This window comes from Lepisosteus oculatus, chromosome 5 (assembly GCF_040954835.1).
Source record: "Lepisosteus oculatus isolate fLepOcu1 chromosome 5, fLepOcu1.hap2, whole genome shotgun sequence".
In the NCBI taxonomy this organism is placed as follows: domain Eukaryota; kingdom Metazoa; phylum Chordata; class Actinopteri; order Semionotiformes; family Lepisosteidae; genus Lepisosteus; species Lepisosteus oculatus.
This window is the reverse complement of record NC_090700.1, coordinates 35,301,504-35,320,166: the sequence shown is the minus strand read 5'-3', so window position 1 is coordinate 35,320,166 and position 18,663 is coordinate 35,301,504. Positions and strand designations below refer to the sequence as shown.

The 18,663-nt window shown below is 42.1% G+C and overlaps 1 protein-coding gene and 1 long non-coding RNA gene across 2 annotated transcripts in view; both read right to left on the bottom strand.

Moving 5' to 3' along the window:
• The window catches only part of LOC138239150 (uncharacterized), a 251,060-nt gene extending 239,351 nt beyond the window's left edge, over positions 1-11,709 (bottom strand). Inside the window, exons 1-2 of the long non-coding RNA XR_011189575.1 lie at positions 11,630-11,709; positions 7,264-7,332 (exon numbers count right to left, since the gene is read on the bottom strand). This is a non-coding gene — a long non-coding RNA (uncharacterized lncRNA). The remainder of the gene's footprint in view (positions 1-7,263; positions 7,333-11,629) is intronic.
• Positions 11,710-12,861: 1,152 nt separating this feature from the next.
• On the bottom strand, positions 12,862-17,663 carry pim1 (Pim-1 proto-oncogene, serine/threonine kinase). Its single transcript, XM_006628495.3, has 6 exons — positions 17,226-17,663; positions 16,930-17,036; positions 16,710-16,760; positions 16,235-16,601; positions 14,762-14,938; positions 12,862-14,545 (listed from the first exon to the last, which is right to left on the bottom strand). Exons 1-6 carry the CDS (start codon positions 17,299-17,301, stop codon positions 14,373-14,375), a joined length of 951 nt encoding a protein of 316 aa, XP_006628558.2. The 5' UTR covers positions 17,302-17,663; the 3' UTR covers positions 12,862-14,372.
• Positions 17,664-18,663: the final 1,000 nt, after the last annotated feature.

Sequence of the window (18,663 nt, the reverse complement as noted above, 5' to 3'; positions counted from 1 at the left end):
TTGACCCTCAGGAGCTGTGTCACACGTGAGCTTTCCATTGGCGCGTGCCTGCAGAAGATGCGCGATTTCTGCACAGAGATGCAATGTGTAGCTGGCACAGGGCCTCGGCACCCAGCAGCGAGACATGATCTGATCGTGTGTGACTTTGTTTACTGTCCCCTCGGCTAGCCTTGGTCCCATGGGTCAATCAGCAAGCAAACCACACCAAATCATTCACACCTTGTCTTAAAGCTGCAGAGAGGTGCTGCAGAGAGTTTGAAGGGAAACACAGGTAGTGACTAGATGGGGCTCCAAGCAGGATCTACACACAGAGGAGGAAGTGCTATATTGAGAGAAAACTCTGCATTTAATTTTCCTTCTTTCTTCCGCCCTTAAAAACAGGATATAATGTTAATGTTGTGCCCTTGGGGACTTCATGTCAAATATTACCCAGGCAGCACAGTCTCTTGCACACCAACGTCAAAACAATATGCTAATAGCATGCAGTAGTATTTTATTAGCCTGCGGCTGAATCCCATATTGACAGCAACGTGTGGTGAAGAGCCCAGGGCTGATCTGATAAGTGGGGAAAAGAAATGCTTTGTCAAGAGTGATCCTGTTCTGTGGTACCAGCAGACAGCTCCTAAGACACGTCTTACGTGCCGAAACACGGCTACTACACGCACAATGAAAGCTGATGGCCTTGCTGTTGATAACAACATGATTTGGTGCAGAAAGGGCATGTCTCGACCGGCGGGATCTAGAGTAAGCATATCCAGGGTGTCCCCTGGTTTCTGTTGTAATCACTTTAAACTGCCCCCCTTTCCCCGATTAGGTACTGTAGTTTTCAACAGCACTTGGACTTTGGTTGCAGAAATATTTCACGGAAGCTGGAGAAAGTTAGCCAAAACAATCTGTGGATTTTCTTCTCAACTTATTTATGAAGTCGTGGCTCTCCTACTGCTGTCTATACATCTCTTAAAAGTCTCAATTAATGATAAGCAGACAGGGGAAGGTGAATTTATATCAGATGTCTGCATAACATAAAATCTTGTAAAAGAGCAGGCAAAGATACATTCCATGCTGAAAGGTAAAGAAAAGAAACATTTTTGCTGTGGTGCTTTATTCAGGTATGAGGGAATAAGTGACTTTTCCTCTCTCCCTTGCTCCTGGAGAAGGCTTCACAGCCACAATGTAGTGTTTCTTTCCATTAGCTTTCAACAAGAATGAACCTTTCTCTTTTGCAACCTATGCACACTGATGAAGATTCCTACTCAAATACCTTATATAAAGTCCAGGTTATGCTATGGCTGAGGAGTTCCAAACTCCATTTATAAATTATTTCAACAAATGATTAATTGCACAATTATCAACAAATTCAGACTGTTTCCCTATATATATATCCTTCTTTAATGATTAATGATACAAAACATCCTAAAGGAGTACTTCACATAGGCTTTTACAGTATAGAATGCCAACAATATACCCCATGTGAGGTTCTTCTCATTTAGAACTGAGCATGATTGTCATTTAACCTGTGGCACATTATTCATTTGTGAACACCTGTTTACAGTAATCATTGAAAAGTTCTTCCCAACTTCTAAGAAAGACACAGTTTACATCCAAGACACTTTACTGCTATTTTGCTTTGTAATATTTTTTAAAGCCCTCGGCATTCGATTTAGTTCCCACAGCTGATTTCTTTCTGTCCCTGTCTTGTTTCTTTTGATAGCTTTCAGCCCAGCGTCCTCTCTGCGCTTTACTTCATCTTGATCGGTCACTTCTGTACCCTTCTGTGAACTTTTACAGGAGGGTACAACAAGGGTTGCTCCCTTGTTGTGTTCAGAACACCACAAATTCAGCACAAGTCAGTAAAATAAACAAAACGTTGGTCAGAAAAACAGGGTTCAAAGAGAAACCTTAACAGTGGGAAGCAAAATGCACCTGTGGTTTTTAACAGTTTGAAGATGCTCCAAATGCAAGACTGCCAGCATTCTCATTTTGCACAGTAGAGCAGGTCTGTGGTGAGCTGTCTGTGCCACTAGTTCAGAGATTCTTGCAGAAATGAATCAGCCTGGCTAACGGACACGTTACAGAGGCACAACATGAAAGCAGACCCTTCATGCAATTTTTATCAGCACATTAATTAATTACACAGTGTGCATAATTAACAAGTTTACACTGTTAAACTGCTGTCTATAAGGTGAACAGAGCCTAACTAAAGGTGTTGCCATCCCTATCTACAGTGAAACTCTGTGCTTTGGGTGTATGCACTGCAAAGCTGCAATAATTTATAGCATCCTTTCAAATTCTTGGCAATGTATTACATTTTTCATTCAGTACACTCAGCCATCTGAGCCCAGCAGAATGCTGCTGACCCATTCAATCAAATTATTCAGACAAATAACCATAAGACCCCTGGAAGTGGAATGACAAGGAAGCGCACTCCAGTATATACTTTACAACACTCCAGCTAAGCCTTTGCTAACATGAAATGCCTTAAGTGAGGAATATCTGACTTATTAAATTGGATTCTTTTAGCTAGAGAAATGCCATCAGTGTGTTCAGCTGCTTTGCTCAATGCCCTTGAACCCATGGAACCCTAAAGCAAAAAGAGATGGTCTTTAGCACATGTGTTCCCCGGGTTGAACTTTTGAATTTAGTTCTGTGTAAAACAGTATGAACAGCCCTAACCCCAGAAACAACTGGACAGTGCCAAATGACAGCACCCCCACCCAGCACACACAAACACCTCAGTATGTGGGAACTTGCCCCTGTGGTTGGTGTGGAGCCTGACACAGGTGATTCTGAAGAAAGACTGATGACTCTAACAAAGGTGTGGAAGTGCTGCTGGACAACTGGACAGTTCAGCAGCTGTTCCAGTAGGTACTTTGAAATCCAGGGTTCTGTAATACAGAGAACTGTCAGCTAAGTAAAAGTACTAACCCGGCATGTTGTGACACAACCTATCGTATCTTTCCTTGTGCAAGCCCAAATATGGTCAGTCTTGCAAGGTGCAGAGGTGCACTTCATTTAGCTGGCTTCCACTGTGTAATACGGTTAATTCCACAGGTTTATTCTAATACCCCAACCCCACCTCCCTCTAAGCCTACACTAATGGCCTTTAATTTGAATAATTGTGGAATATTCTCATGACACAATGAATACAATTATCAAGTGATTTGAATTATCTGAGTACATTACTGGGTTCCAAGGAGAAAAAAAACAGGGACTAATTAGCACAGTCTTTTGAAAATATAAAGGAGTATGCTCTTGTATTAATAAGAGGATGAAATGATTCTGTATTTAAAGTGAATAAATCTTAATTTGGATGATTGCTGTCATCTGCGTTTTTGTATACATTATTAAAAGGAATCTGATCAGCAGTTTGCTTTGTCTAGGTAAGCCCTGAACAATCCAGTGAATTTACGATTCGAATGCAGCACAGCGTCATGATTTTCTAATCTGATCTGTTATTTGAATTGCACGCATGCATGATGAACGTCCTGCTTTAGAATGAATTAATCTTAATCGGCGACGCAAACGAGGCCTCAGAGACATCTTATTCCTCATGTTTCTTCCAATCTCTCACATTGTATCACCAGTTCTTTCCATTTTGTTTCTCCTTTAATCAGACACAGTTTTGTCTCCTTTAGCACAAGTTCCATACTTGTATACAGTAGATATGTGGCTTGAGTGAAAGCAAGAGTCAACTCTTAAATTCAGAACAATAAATTAATTAAACAGATCCCTGCAGATGTAGCACAGGGAAGCACAGGGAATATTTCTTTCATCAAACTTGAAATCTATTAAAGCCATTTTAACAATCTCTCCCCTGTAACAGGGCAAGGCCCTGATGATAGACAAGCTCCTGACCTGGTTAAGGTAACTATGACCAAGTGCTGTCTTTCAGGTCAAAACATTGAACCAGACAGAAATAGGTAGAACAATAGGGTTGAACAGTTGTTGTTAATGATAATACATCAAATTACAAAATCAGATTACACTGCAAACACTTTTATTTTTGTCATTTTTAAACTAATTTGATTCTCAGTAATCCCTACACAAAGGCAAATCTAGTGGCTTTTTTGTTTAGGAAAGACCTTGTGCATCAAAGTCTGTATGAAATGCAAAACGGCAAACAAACATTATTTCAAACCTGCTGCTATGACCTGCCCTGACCTGCTAGTCATCTTTACTGCAAGCTCTATGTGATCCTACAGGAAAGTTAGATTTGATTGGTCACATCTCTCATTGACATCACTTCCAGCCCAGGGGCACATGGGTAATTTCAAGAGTCGCTGCTTTCCCAGGTGCTGATAAAACCCTGGGTTTAATCCCAGCTCTATTATGAGTTTGAAAAATTCCAGTCACAGTCAGCTATGTGACTGTGACTGGTACTCAAAATCATAATGTCTAGGCCACAGTGCTCAGCCTGCTCTCTGAGCACACACCTGTACCGGTAGGGCAACCCAGGTTCCCTAAGGCAGCTGCATTTGAGAAGAAAACAAGAACGGTAGTCCTGTTACGTAGATGGCAGCCTGAAGCATTGCACAGAGGGGCTGCGTGAAGCTCAGCCCACTAGTCCAGCAGCAACCTTTGCTTCAAGACCTCCAACCTGAGGGGCCCCCACTGCCTTCAGAAATAAAAAGAAAAACATTTTTTCTTAATGAAAAGAGAAATAATGAACAACTCCAACAACATGGTTGTATTTGCTCGTGTAGTTCAAGATATTTAGAAGATATTTCTTGATTCTTAGATATTTCTAGGTATTTTAGCCTTGGTGATCAAAAATCTTTCATTCCTAATAAGGATTGTAGCAACAAGGAGACTAACCCTGATGCACAAAGGATAAGGAGGAAACACACCTCGGACAGAACCAAGGATCAGTCACTTGCAGGGCACACAGACACACAGGGACAATTCAGAGACATACATTGACCTAGCTAACAACGCTCTGAGGTTGGGAGGAAGCAAGAGCACCTGGACAAAACCCACATGATCACAGGAAAACATGCAAACTCCACACAGAATGCATTGCAGTTCAATCCCATTGTCTGACAGCTGTGAGACAGTATTGCTAACCACCTTGCTGTTCCCATACTGTTCAATGCATGATTTAAAACACGCAGCTAAATTCAGTTTTTGGTAAGGGACTTTACAAATACACCCTTCACACTCTGAGGTCAGAAGCCTATAAGCAAGCCGGAAAACATTAAAGCAATATTTTCTTATTTCTGAACTATTATTCGGTTGTTTTGCCAATTCTGTGATTAGAGATCTAAATGCAACTAGGGATAGTTTTAGATTTTTACGCACAGCCTTTTGTTATGTTTCCACATTCAAATCATCCATTCATGGAAGGAAAGTCAATGACCAACCATGCAAAACTGCCAACCTAATTTGACTCTTATTTAAAACTGAGTTTGCAAACTATTAGCTGCAGGAATATGTGACTCCTGAACCAAGGTGGATATTGCCTTTCTCAAACACACGAAAAGAGATAAGAGACCTAGTACTGGGAAACTCTGTTGATGAACTATGCCGTGGCTTGCGATATGAAGAGCTTCACAAACGTGCACACACAAAACTCATCCCAGCCTGCACAAGAAGCTGTAGGCACACAGTTCAACACAAAGCACAAAAGGGATGAGACACAAAGATAGCAGTATATGGTTAGTTGTCATTGGCACACCCATGTACTAAAATTTATAGGATTTAGTAGGACATATACTTAAAAGTTAAATTGAGTGGATGTTAATCAGGGAATAATATGCTCAATTGTGATCAGGAGAAGAAAAGATATCTCAGGAATCAGTTTAGAGAAGCAGCTTTAGAAAACAGATACACTCCCTAGCTGAATGACATATCCTGCACTAAGTTCTGAAGACAGGAGAACTCAATAAACATCTTTAGAATCAACAGTCACATAGGGAAGCGCATTTAAAACTGAAAACAGGAGGCTTATTATGCACAGTGTTGATGGGGGTCTGGAGCATGCTACCCACACGTGTTGCCAAAGCTGATGTCTTGGCTTTTTTAACTAACTACTGGCAATCAAGCTAGTGAGGCTGAATGGCCCCCTTTCATATGCAACCTTTATTGTGCGATTTTTATCCCTGTATTTTACAATGTCAATTAAGAATAAGTTCTCATTCACACGATTGCCGGTTTTACACAACGGCGTATTTACTGCAGCAGTGCAACTGAAGTACATTGCTCAGGAGCAGAACAGTAGCGTGTCACAGAGCATTTGAACCAACGACCCCCTGGTGCAGAGTCTGGAGATCACAGCGCTAACATGGTTTTCACGATCTATATTTATACCACTGGCACAGAGTGTTTAGGGAATGCTGAACAACTACAGTTTTTTTTATTCATACTGCTTGAAGTTGTCAACATTTAGTTGTAATTATGTGACACCCCTTTAAAGAGATTTTGAGCGAATTCCATCTTGACCAAGTTTAAACGACAATAACTCATTTCTTGCAAAACAAGGCATCTTTTTTCTCCAAAAGCCTAATTTACCTTCCTGCATCTTTGATTTTTGTTTTTTTATCACCATCATATTGTAAAAGTAATCAGCTGATATTATTAGTTCATCCATCTGAAACTGCTGCCTTTAAGCTTGCAGCATTTTAAGATTGTAATGATTTGTATGACTAGAACACATGCAGTGTTGAATACACTTCTCTCAAATTAATTACAATGCAGTTATTCTGGTTTAAAGGGAGTTGTGTGAAAGCAAGCTGTAGAAACTACAAGCCTTATGCCTAATAAGGTTCTGTTTATTTGTATTGTGAGAGGCTTAGACAAGAAAAAGTATCTTCAATGTGGAAAGTTTCATATTTTCTGTAACACAAAGAACGAGACAATGGACTTCGAGGAACATGAATTAAAACCTCCGTTTATTTCCACCATGTCTGTACATCAGGACAACCAGCACATCCTTGTTTGAATCCCAGGTTAATCACACACATACACACAGCACACTCTGTGTAGGACAGCATAGCAAACATTTACAAAGTGGGATCAACCTGAAGACACCACAGTCTATGTCCATAAAGAGCTTAATGCAAATTTGATGTTGTCAACACTTCTTCAATGTGACAATTCTATTAGTCAAAGTAGATGTATAATGTAATTCCCACTTTGCACGGAAAATCTATTCTTCTTTAATTTAATGTTATATGTGAACATGGTGAAAAAATTCTGTTAAGATTGAATTTATGACAAACGCTTTTTTGATTGTAGGCCAATGGATATAAAACACAGATTTCCTACCTGGTCAGGCCTGCTGTCTTGGAGTGGGGGGTAGAAACAGCTGACAACCCAGGTGAACTGGATCCAGGCCTGATTGGGAGAAAAGGATGGAAGACTTCTTAAAGAGACAGATCTTCCAACACAATACAGTAGTCCTAGAATGATACAGCTACTGCTACCAGCATTAAGGAGATAAGTGTTCATTGGACCAGACAGAAAAATGTTCTGTCATTCCAGTTCAGAAAAAAAAACAACTGAAGGAATTGAGCAATACCTACATTATTTGCAATATTAAAAAAAGAAAAAAATGACGAAAAATCTAAAGTAAAATGAAATGATGCCAACACAGAATTTAAAACCCTCCCCTTGCATAGAAGTGTTTTGTTACTGTTTTATTAACATCACCGCATAGCTCTTCTAAGAAACAGGAAAAGTGCAAGAGGCAAATGATTCCAAATAAAAAACTTGACTCATCCCAGAGCCACACTGCAAAAAAAACCCAATCATTTAGTTATAGAATGGTGAAGATGAGATAAAGATGAATAAAATAAAGAAAGCTCTCAAGACTCCAAAAGTTAAACAACCCATTCAAATGCCAAAAGCCACAGTATTCAAATAATATTCTAAGTATTTTCTCCAATTCCACGAATTCAGACACCTCCTATAAAGATTATCTTACCCTCTGCGTGACACCTATTACTAGAAACTAAAATTTGCATATCTTTTTGGTCAACTGAGTCCTGTCTCATAAACTGCACCAGTCAGGGAGTGGTGCTGTCAGCTTTATCAGGGGCTTTTAACCAAAGTCAATGAGGCAGAGAGTCTCAGTGTTCTGCATTAATAACTGGAGGGTTCTGGGTTCAAATCCCAGGTGAGACACTGCAGTTATACAGTTGGGCATGGTGCTTCACCTGAATTGTAACAGTAAGCTACCCAGCTGTATAAATGGGTGCAAATATAAGCTACTTTGGGGAAAAGAGTCAGTAATAGATTAGTAGTAGTAAATGGTCTTGAATGTTGAGATGAAGATCCAGTATAACTTGCTCTACAGGTTTAGAAAGGTGACCCTTTCCTACTGTTGAGTGAGAGATAGCCCTCTCCCTTATTTTGTTTCTCCTTCTACATTCTCCTCTGATTCTGGTAGTTATACCAGAAAAGAAAACCTAAAAACCGATCACCAACTCCAGCTTCTTCTTCCTGAGCTCTCATAGTCAATCTACTTATTTAATTAACTGCCATGTGGTAATGTGTCTAACTAGTCTTACTGTTGTTTAATAGGCACCTCTACCTTAAGAAAAATCCTATACGTGTCCAAAAAACAAATAGGTTAAGTGTTTCATTGACTGCTCAGTTTGAAAAAATAAAACATCTAGGAAATGGACTTGAGACTGCTGTTGAAAAGTGTCAAACTGTGAAAAGATCTATACTGCCATGTGTCAACCTAACCTCATCTAAGGCACTCTTCTCAGTACTGAGCCCTTTCCCTGTGCTACATCAGGTATTTATCATAACAGTCCTCAGCCACGTGTTTTACAAGAACCACACACCTTTACACAGTATACAAAACACTTAACATGTTCTCTCTCACCAGTATTTTTAGTGCATGTTTTATATACAGTGGAGTACACTTCCTAAAAATGTTCCTCCCGAAACAAAGTATTTATTTTCTTTACATCTTTCCTAAGAATTTTCTTAAATAAGGTTCTTCTTATTTCATTTCATTGTAAGAATTTCCCAGATTCCATCTTCAGAAGTGAAAAGGAACAGAGATGAAATGCTAGTTTAATACTGCAGTAAATGTATTTAAAACATTGTCATTTTCAAAATTATGTTAGTAATCAGATACTAATAGTTCATATGATGAGTATTATCATATGAAGTGTTTCCATATGGTGTCTGTCAGCCACTGGAGCATTTAATGAGTAGTGATGAGCATTTCATGTTGTTATTTTGGTATTGCAATTTGTGTAGCACAAATGCAATACATGGCAAACTTATTTGCTAGTTAGAAAACACCCAACTCTGACTAGTAGCAGTTTTAAAATCCTATTGTTTTCTCATAATTAAAAGCTTTCATAGAAAGCCTTTCAATCCAAGGCACCTTAAAGAAAAAAATCTAGATGGTACCTCACTGAGAGTAAATATAGTTTCACAACTGATAGAGGCCACTCTTAGTGAATTGGTGAATAACCTGATTTTATGCAAGGTGCCAATATATAAGTCTGCAATTGTAGTAAAGCATGATAAAGAACATACAGCAGTGCTTTGACCCGATGGAAATGTGGTGTACTACACCTTTGTGGGTCAAAAGGTGGAGCAAGGGAGAGGGTGACGATGTTAGGCAGATACAACTTGTTCTGTTTTCATACAGGTGACCCTTTGCTTAAATTCACGACCATGCTGCTGTTTTTCACCCACAGGAATACCACCACAGTTCAGAACAGGACCCAGAAGTTCTATTTTTCCTTTTGAAGAGCCAGGGCTTGAGCTGGTAAGCCTAGCTCACTAATGGCAACCCCTTCAATTAACTTCAACTAGCTGAACATGGTCATACCCTCAGTGATATCCTAACCCTGTTCCTGTGTTTAGCCATGGAGTAAAGCAATTGAAAAATGTCACTCTAGAGCAGGGGTTCCCAACCCGGGGTTTGTGACGGTACTGCAGGGGGTTCATGAGATTGTGATGGAAACGTCAATGTCAATTTAAATAGTAAATTTAAATAGTAAATATTATATGTTCTTTATCATGCTTTACTACAATATTAATATTTCACAAAGTGAAAAGAAACATGTTAAGACGGTTGCTGTAGCATTTATCTTCATTTATTGAAAGTTTTGATTTAGTTAAAATCTCAAGGGGGCACTTGAGGCAAATAATTTAGGTTGAAGAGGTTCAGCTGACAAAAAAGGTTGCTCTAGAGTACAATGGAATTCCAGTTTAAACCGTCAAACGTTACCCAACAGACATCCTTTCATGCAAGGTTGAGTTGAAAGTGACTCTAGAGGTGCAGCCATGGTTCTCTGTGGTGTTAGTGTAGAAAGCAAAAGCAGACAAGAAACAAGCGCCAGTTTTTGTTTTTTTTTTACCTGTCCGATGCAGGCGCTCCTGCCTGTAATAGTCTGAAGAAGAGGATTACAGAGACTTTAGTCCGGTCAGCCCCCCCGGCTGCTTTGTGTGTCCTGGACTGCAGGAGATTGCGGGAGGAGGATTGAATAGAAGCGAAACAGCCAGGAGGAGACAAGTCCACCGACACCCCAGACAAGCAAAGAGTTTGGGTGGCAGCAGTAAGAACCAGCATGTCCATAACCACTAGAAGCAAATGCTCCACATGGAAGGGAAAAAAAACTAAGGGTTTAGTTTGTGGTTCTATGGAAAGAGAAAATACAAGGAGCCTTGATGTCTAAACCTAATAGGATATTGTTTGCTTGAAGTGCTCACCAGAACAACTTAGGATCTGTTGGATGGACAAGAAGAGGACCTGAGCTCTGTCCTGCATTACTCTTCCTCTTTGCACTGGGGCAGGAGCCATAGCCAGGCTCTTGTAGCACCACGAGGAGGGCTTTGCACCTGGGCATCTATATTGGTGTGATATACAGTAGATCCCCCACTTTAAGGATCAGTGGTATAGCACGTCCCTTTCCCAATTCACAGTAAAGCCTGTAAGTGGACGTGGTGGGAGTCGGAGGTTTTCATGGCACATCATGACAAATTCGTGAGCAGGGTGGATCCTGCACAGGCCTCAATCAGTCAATCACCTTCTGATCTTGAATAACAAAGCTCCTCTCGGTTTCATTTCCCCGCTCTACCAACAAGCTGAATAGATGCGTCACAGATGGGAAATGGCAGAGCCACTTCTGCTTTATCTAAGACCCTCTACTCTGACCCCGCACGGAGCTGCCTGTGTCCTCATCCAACCCCCTTCTTCAATCTCAGCGTCTCCTCTTGCATTCTCTTTGTGCACCGGTACCCAGATCAAGATGTCAGCTTGTGGATAGGTCTGAAATCGCACCTGCTCCAGCTCTACTCAGTAGCTGCTGAGTAGCAGGGCCACCCCAGATCTCTACTCTGTACACTGGAATACTTCCACACTCTTCTCTGACCTACGACACGCCCACCCATCTAGTCATTCATCTGACCTCCTGCAGGCTCCATAGAGGTATATAGGAAGTCCGATACTGATGAGAGATGTGTACCTTACTGACATCTCTGCAAATATAAAGGACCAAGGGTCACTGTTTTGCTCAGAGCAGAGTTTTTTTGACTCATATCCTCTTTACCCCAGAGAAAGCTGAGCCAACTGTGGACCGCCGTTTGGGAAATTCTGGTCACGGGTAACTCATGGCGTGTCCCAAGCTTGAAATTGCGATGTTTCGGCATGAGCGCTTACCTGCTGAGCCACTGGGGAGGCCCCCGAAGCTCCGTTCCGAAATCCTCCACCCTGTCCTGAAGGGTTTGAGCAGAACGCATGCTGTGGACGAAATGGTGACATTGTTCAACGTGCTTAGCAAATACGGAGTCGAGAACACGGTTCACCGTGGGTGCCATTAACTGTGACCTCGATAGCTGTTACTTAAGAACCTGATCACATTTTTAGGCCCTGGATATGACTGAATTCTGTTTGATGCTGGTGCAGGAAGTCCTCCTGCTTTGAGCACACCGATGATTAATACACAAGAGACCCTTTGTGACAACTGCAGGTAAGAAGCAGTGCACCCAGTTGTTAGAGACATGAGGATTACGCCAACAAAGCCCGTGCCTCCAGTACTTTAATCTTCTTTGATTAAACTTGTACATGTTTATCCAGATAAGCAGATAAGAGCATAATCAAAGTTTTGATAACTGGATTTAAAGAGAGACATCAGCTCAGTCTGTAGCACTACAGACTACTTCTGCGCTTCAGCATATGGTAATTGTCTAGTTTTCTTTCCTCCCCCTTCTCAATTAAAATGGTCTCTTTCAGCAAACGATACTATACTGCCTACCTAAAGATGATTACCATGAAGATTAGTGGCCACAATGGGCTTTACTAGAAACAAAAGTTCTTACTGCATTTACGTATGCGAGTTCGGTTTTCTTCTTCCTTCTCTATTGTGGCTTTATTTCCATTAGGACTTCAGACTAAAGTAAATTGACTGTTTGAACTAAATTTTTAGAGGTTGGATTACATTCCTTTGTTATTTTGAGCTATTTTCAGTTATGTGATTAACCATTTTCAGTTCAAAACTTGCTTACATAATAAATTGCATTAATGTTCACCATGAGCCCTTGAGAGGGATCTGGCAAAAAGCCTTTCAAACTCATGTGACACGAACTACCTAAGCTGATTACAGAGCTTGTGTTTTAATTTGAGTTATGTTGTGTGGCTTAAGGTTGCCAATTAGTTTAATTAAAGGCCACACTCTGTATACCAGCAATGCAAAAAAGCTCAATATATTTTTATACTGGTGAATTAACAACTTCCATCACTTCTGGCAAATTTAAGCATCAGTGCAGGGTGACAAGTTGGTCTCAACTTGTGATTTTATCTTTCCATAAAGTTTAATCATAATTCAGTATTAATAGTACATAAAACACAAGAAACTACAAGATCGCAATCAAATGAGAGAGGAGTCAAAAAGGTAAGGCCAAAAAAAATATTTATTGAAATTGTATAAAAATAATTTTTATTCTAGTATAATTTACAATTCTAATTCAAAGGACAAAAAAATCCAAGCTGCATTCATGCAACTGCTAGTGTAAAGACAAATATGTACAAAAAAAAAGAAAAAACTCATCGGGATACTTTCGACCCATACAAATGCACGGCAGACATTTTTAAAAAAGATATTAATTAGGTAAACAAAACCGAACTGTTTCTCTTTTACCTGTTCAGTACACATTCAGTACACCATGCATTGAAAACCAGTGCCCGGAAAGGTATTTACATGCGCACATAAAGTCAAATTGTTCAAAAACAAACTGAATTTTACATTTCAAACCATAAATATGGTAAAAAAAAATATTAAAAACAATCTGTGGGCCCTTCAAATTCATTGTGGAATGAAAACGTGTGCAGAAGACAATCTTCTGCATAAATAAATAAATAATCCCACAAATCCTGTTGGAAAAAAAAAAATCACACAAATAAATAAAAAAAACTTTATACAACTGCTCCATAGTGGAATTGAAAGCCAAAATAAATGTACATATATACAGAAATTTACAAACAAAAAAAAAAGTGTAGTTTTTTGTTATTGTGGTTGCATTGCTTGTGCATTTATGACTTTGTCCCAGCGTGCCATGGCTTCAGGGCGATCAGATGAGGCTAGAAATGTGAAAAGGAGAGTAAACTGAGGTCAGTCTTGTCAGCTTGGAGTTTGCACAGAGGTTGATGAGGTCACCCGGTTGCGATTGATAATGGGAGTACAGAGGGGTGCAGACACCCAGACAACGGGGGGCCTGCCAAATGAGCAAGAGACGGAAGCAAAAAAGTCCAGTTAAGGAACAAAGCGGTATAACAATTTCAAGTATTTTTCACAGTCCTTGACGATCGAACTCGCATAGAAGGCACTCTTTAATGATTTGTTTTCAATGTCAGGCTTCTCTATCTTCCCCCCCCCCACACGCACTGCGCTGAAGTGCATGTTCGTTCTGTAGTAGCTGTGGCTATTAGTAGGTGGTCAGGTGGGTTACAGTACTACCGGAACAGTCCCTGGTCCTTTGTGGTTTTAACTTCATCGGATGTATGCCCTTGTGGTACAGTAAGGATCGACGCCCAGAGCCCGCCGCGGCGCTCTGGAATCCGAAAGCAGCCGTAGTAAACAGCTATGCGGTGCATAGACTCAAAAAAAGATCAGTCTGGTTGAGGAGGAACGAGGGAGGGGGGCGGCCGGGTGGCCTCCCCTCCTCACCGTGTCGACAGAGGCGCGGGTGGTCGGTTCTCTCGCGAATGGTCCTCCCGTACAGGTGAGCAGGGGGCGGGCAGGTGTTTCCCCTCGGCTCCTAAGGCCTCCCCCAGCACCGTCCAAACTTGCTCGGTTCCGGCAAGCGTCTTCCTCCCCGCCACGTCTTTGACTACAGTATTATATAAATATGCCGCCTATTACTAAATAGTAGAGTCTCTTTTGTTTTGTCAAAACTGTGATTATTGGTTAATCGCTGGCAGTGAAGGACGTGGGCTCGTGGGTCAGGCTGTGCAGTCTGATCTCGGTGGAGTCCGCGGGCACGGAGGCGCCCTGCATCCACGGGTGGTTGATGATATCCTCAAAGGACGGGCGCTCCGAGGGCCGCAGAGACAGGCACAGCTTGATGAGCTGCTGACATTCTGCAGGGGCACAAGAGAGAGGGCACACGACGGCGTTACTCACTTGCCAGCACACTGTCAAAATTATAACTTTCTAGAATTTTCCCCCCAACACCCCTCTATAGCCTAAAACTTTTTTTTAAAAAAATTCTGGTGCGATATCGAATGGTTATCTTTTTCTAGCATTTGACCTAAAGCGAGGCTGAAGACCTGTGTGTTCAATAAAAAGGGGCTCACCTGCTGAGATTCTCCTCCTGAAGAGCACCTGTGCCCTCAAGATCTCTTCGTCCTGTTCAAAGGGAATGTCCCCACAGACCATGTCGTACAGCAAGACCCCCAACGACCACACCGTCGCTGATCTGCCGTGGTATCTGTGGTACTTGATCCATTCTGGAGGACTGTACACTCGAGTACCTATTTAAAAAAAAAAGACAGAACAGTCATTAAAACTTCAGTTGAAATGCATAAGCCGGATCTGTTCATAGCTGCGAGCCAGATAACACAGCCGCCGCAAACACAAACCCCGCGCGCGCTCCGGCGGAAGCGGGTTGGCGGAGTCCCGAGCTCGAGAGCGTGTGGGAGACCGGGTTGCCATGTGACGTTGTTTACAAACTTTGAGTTGTAAAAGGCGCCGCTTCCCTCCGAGCGGTGGCGCTACAACCAAAACACAGCCGAGCAACGGCCGCAGCCAACCAGCCAGCACTCTCATACAGGAAACTTGGCGCTCTTCGGAGGGCGGCTAGACCAGTCAAAATAAACAAAGGCTTTTCTGTTTCGTTTGTGAAGGCTCGGTCGTGACGTATTTTAAAACGGGGCAACAGAGACGTTGAAGTACAACCTCTGAATACATCTAAAACGCAGGTTCTGATTGAAGAGAAAGTAATTCCAACGTCTTTTATTTTTTTACAAACATACACGCAGAAAAAATGAAGATTTGCGCACATACAAGACAGTGCTGTTGTCCCCGGTTCAGGCAGTGTCTTGTTCAGTCGCACTGCCAATCACCCGGTAAAAAAAGAAACCTTAAACCCCCTCCTCGACACCGAAGCCGGGCGCCTGATACCTCACTAAGATCTCCGATTTCAAAACACTCCAATTTCGGAATTAACAGGTATTAAGCGGGGAATTCTATCCCACAGTGTTTGTGCGGTATTTCGTTAATGAATCATTAATCCCCTAACCACTGTCCAACGGGAAACGTAGCGTCAAAAAGCTAAGCATTTGATTCTAAAAACAAAGAAACAAAAAACCCCACTCGGGGTTTTTTAAGGGTGGGGTGGGTAGGTGGGCGGGGTGGAGCTGGGTCTTTTGTTTTGAAAACAGACCGGCAACGCGTCCCCATGACCCGATACCCAAGCATAAGCCACCCGGCCTGAAACTCCGACATAAACACTGCGCCATGGCAACGGGACAGCGCCCCCCAGCGGCAGTACTGACAACGGCCGCGCAGCGTGAACGGTCACAGGGTTTCCTCGCCTCGTAAAATATAAACAAACCCCGGCTCTCTCGTGAGATGCTACACTTCAAGATCGCAATAAAAACAGCCTCGGAACCATTCGCAACCCATAAACTAGCCCAAAAAGAGAAAAAAATAAAATGACTGTCTACTGTTACGGTCTTAGCTTCGCGGGCACACGGCAGCCACGGCATCCCCATCGAGTCGGGCTTTTTGAACAAAATAATTCTGAAAGGTGAAACCCAGCTGCTTACCGTCGAAATCGGTGTAGACGGTGTCCTTCAGGAGCGCCCCCGACCCGAAATCGATCAGCTTCATCTCGCCGGTCCGCAGGTCGATGAGGATATTCTCGTCCTTGATGTCGCGGTGCACGACGCCGCAGTTGTTGCAGTGCCGGACCGCTTCCAAAACCTGCCGGAAAAAGTTCCTCGCCAGCTCCTCGGGCAGGGCTCCCTTTTCGGTGATGAAGTCAAAGAGGTCCTTGACGTGCTCGGGTCGCTCCATGACGATAATAAAACTGTCCGGCCGTTCGTACCAGTCCAACATCTTGATGACACCCCGAAAACCGGTTCCCACCTTTTTCAACAGCAAAACTTCCATGGGCACCCGGGAACCATTTGGCTGCAAAAAGGACACAAAACGACAGTTTTAGTTATAGTTATATTTTCCAGACATATTTATAAAATGTGAAATACTCATATTCCGGTTAAAAAAACATTTTCTCCTTACCAGTTCACCCCATTCGGACACCCGGTCCTTCGCCACATGCTTGATAGCAACCTGTAAATAAGAATTCAGTCTATTAGTATCTCGGTTTAATACTCTATTTCAAAGATGTATTCCCGGGTTATTTTTTATTATAATTAGAAACCTTGGACGCATATATGCAAAAATACGTACAATATTATCTTTAATGTGAAAAAACCTAATGCATAATTTAAAAACCTACCGGCGCTCCGTCAGCAATCCTTAGACCAGCATAGACAGTCCCGAAACCGCCGCTTCCCAACACTGAGCCGACCTGGTACACTTTCTCGAACGGCTCTCGTTCCTTCACTGTTAAAATAAAACACAAAACATGGATTTAAATCCTTTGATTTGGATTTTAGTGTTGCAGTTGTGTTATATGCCGGTTCGTGGTCGTCCCGCTTTTGCTTAGAGTGACGCCGAGTTACACTCTGACCACGCATGAAGTCGGCATCCTCAGGCTTGAGAAAATGGATATCCGTACTTTAATTTGCTAACCTTGTTGTAGCTGGATTTTCGCCGGCATATCCACGGTGGAGATGTGAGCAAAGGTGTTCAACTTGGACAGCAGCATTACTTAAATTCCAGCAGGGTCTTCGGTTCAAGAAATATCACGAGTAGCCGCACGTCGGGGGGTCTTTTCTCCTTGCTCGCGTGTGAAGCGACTGGGCTCAGGGGTCCACGTTGCGGGAACAAATGCACAAGATATCCCTTTTCATCAAAGCGAGGAGGAGCCGTCCTTGATTCGCTTTTTTATAATCTCCACCAAAACAAAAAAAGTCCAGTGGAAATTCAAGTACAAAAATCCAAAGGCAGCAAAAAAAATATAAATTAGAAAGCAACCCAAAATAAATAGTAATAATAATAACAATAATGATAATGCGTTGCAGCCGTGCTGTAACCACCACGACAACCGGCTTTCACTACTGTTTGAAATCCGGTGGCAACAGACTAATATACCCGTAGTAAAAGGGAGAGGCTATTGCGGATACACAGATCTTTGCTCCGCCCCCTGGACCTGCTGCGGCCAATCAGCGACAGGCGCCTTCTTCAACATGCACGTCAATCATACGTACAAATAAAGGGAAAAAGGAGAACAGAATGGGCTCCGGCTAGACTCGACGTGGCGGGAATCGAAACGCGCCAAAAGAATATATATATATAAATCCAGACAAAAAAAATGCCGTTGCACCAAAAACGTTTTTTTTAAAGCTTTGGTGGTATTGTTCGGGACGTCCCGGGTTTTCCTTCTATAATCTGCAGAAATACCCCTCGTTGTAACAAACGCATCCAGGCGTGCGTGTAAAAGTAAATTACTTTGATGCAAATATATGCATATATTTTAAAAGTCCGTTGTGTTTAGCAGCGTGTTTGCTGCTGTTCCTCATTAAACTAAAGCTGCAAATCATAAAGGGGATGCTGCTGTCCCTGCTGCAAGGGGACACGTATTGGCGGGACATGCAGACGGAACAGACAGCATTGTTTCTCTAGCGTGTGGATGCGAGTTTTAGCAACTACTTATCAGTACTACGTTTGATTACCGATATTGGTTTAGGCATGGTCACTGTGCCAGTGTATGAGCAGCACAGGCTGAATAAACACATGCACGTTCAGCAGCAAAATAAAACCGATAACCCCAAATAACCGAATAGTTCGAATTGCGATCTCAGTCTCAGACAAGCACGCTCACGCTTCTACAACTCTGATCTTTCCAGTTGTAGTCTGTTGGCTCCGGATACCCCGTATTCCAGGTGCGTAGAGCAGGAAGTCAGAGGACGAGGAACTAAAAGCAAAGGATTTAGTTTTACTGCGAAGTTTAGGATTGCAGCATGATCCCAGTGATTTAGTATTAATACCTGTATTAACTGGGGGAAATGCAGCTAAAAGTACTATGTAAATATGACTTGCAATAAAAATATAAGATTAAGAAATAAAT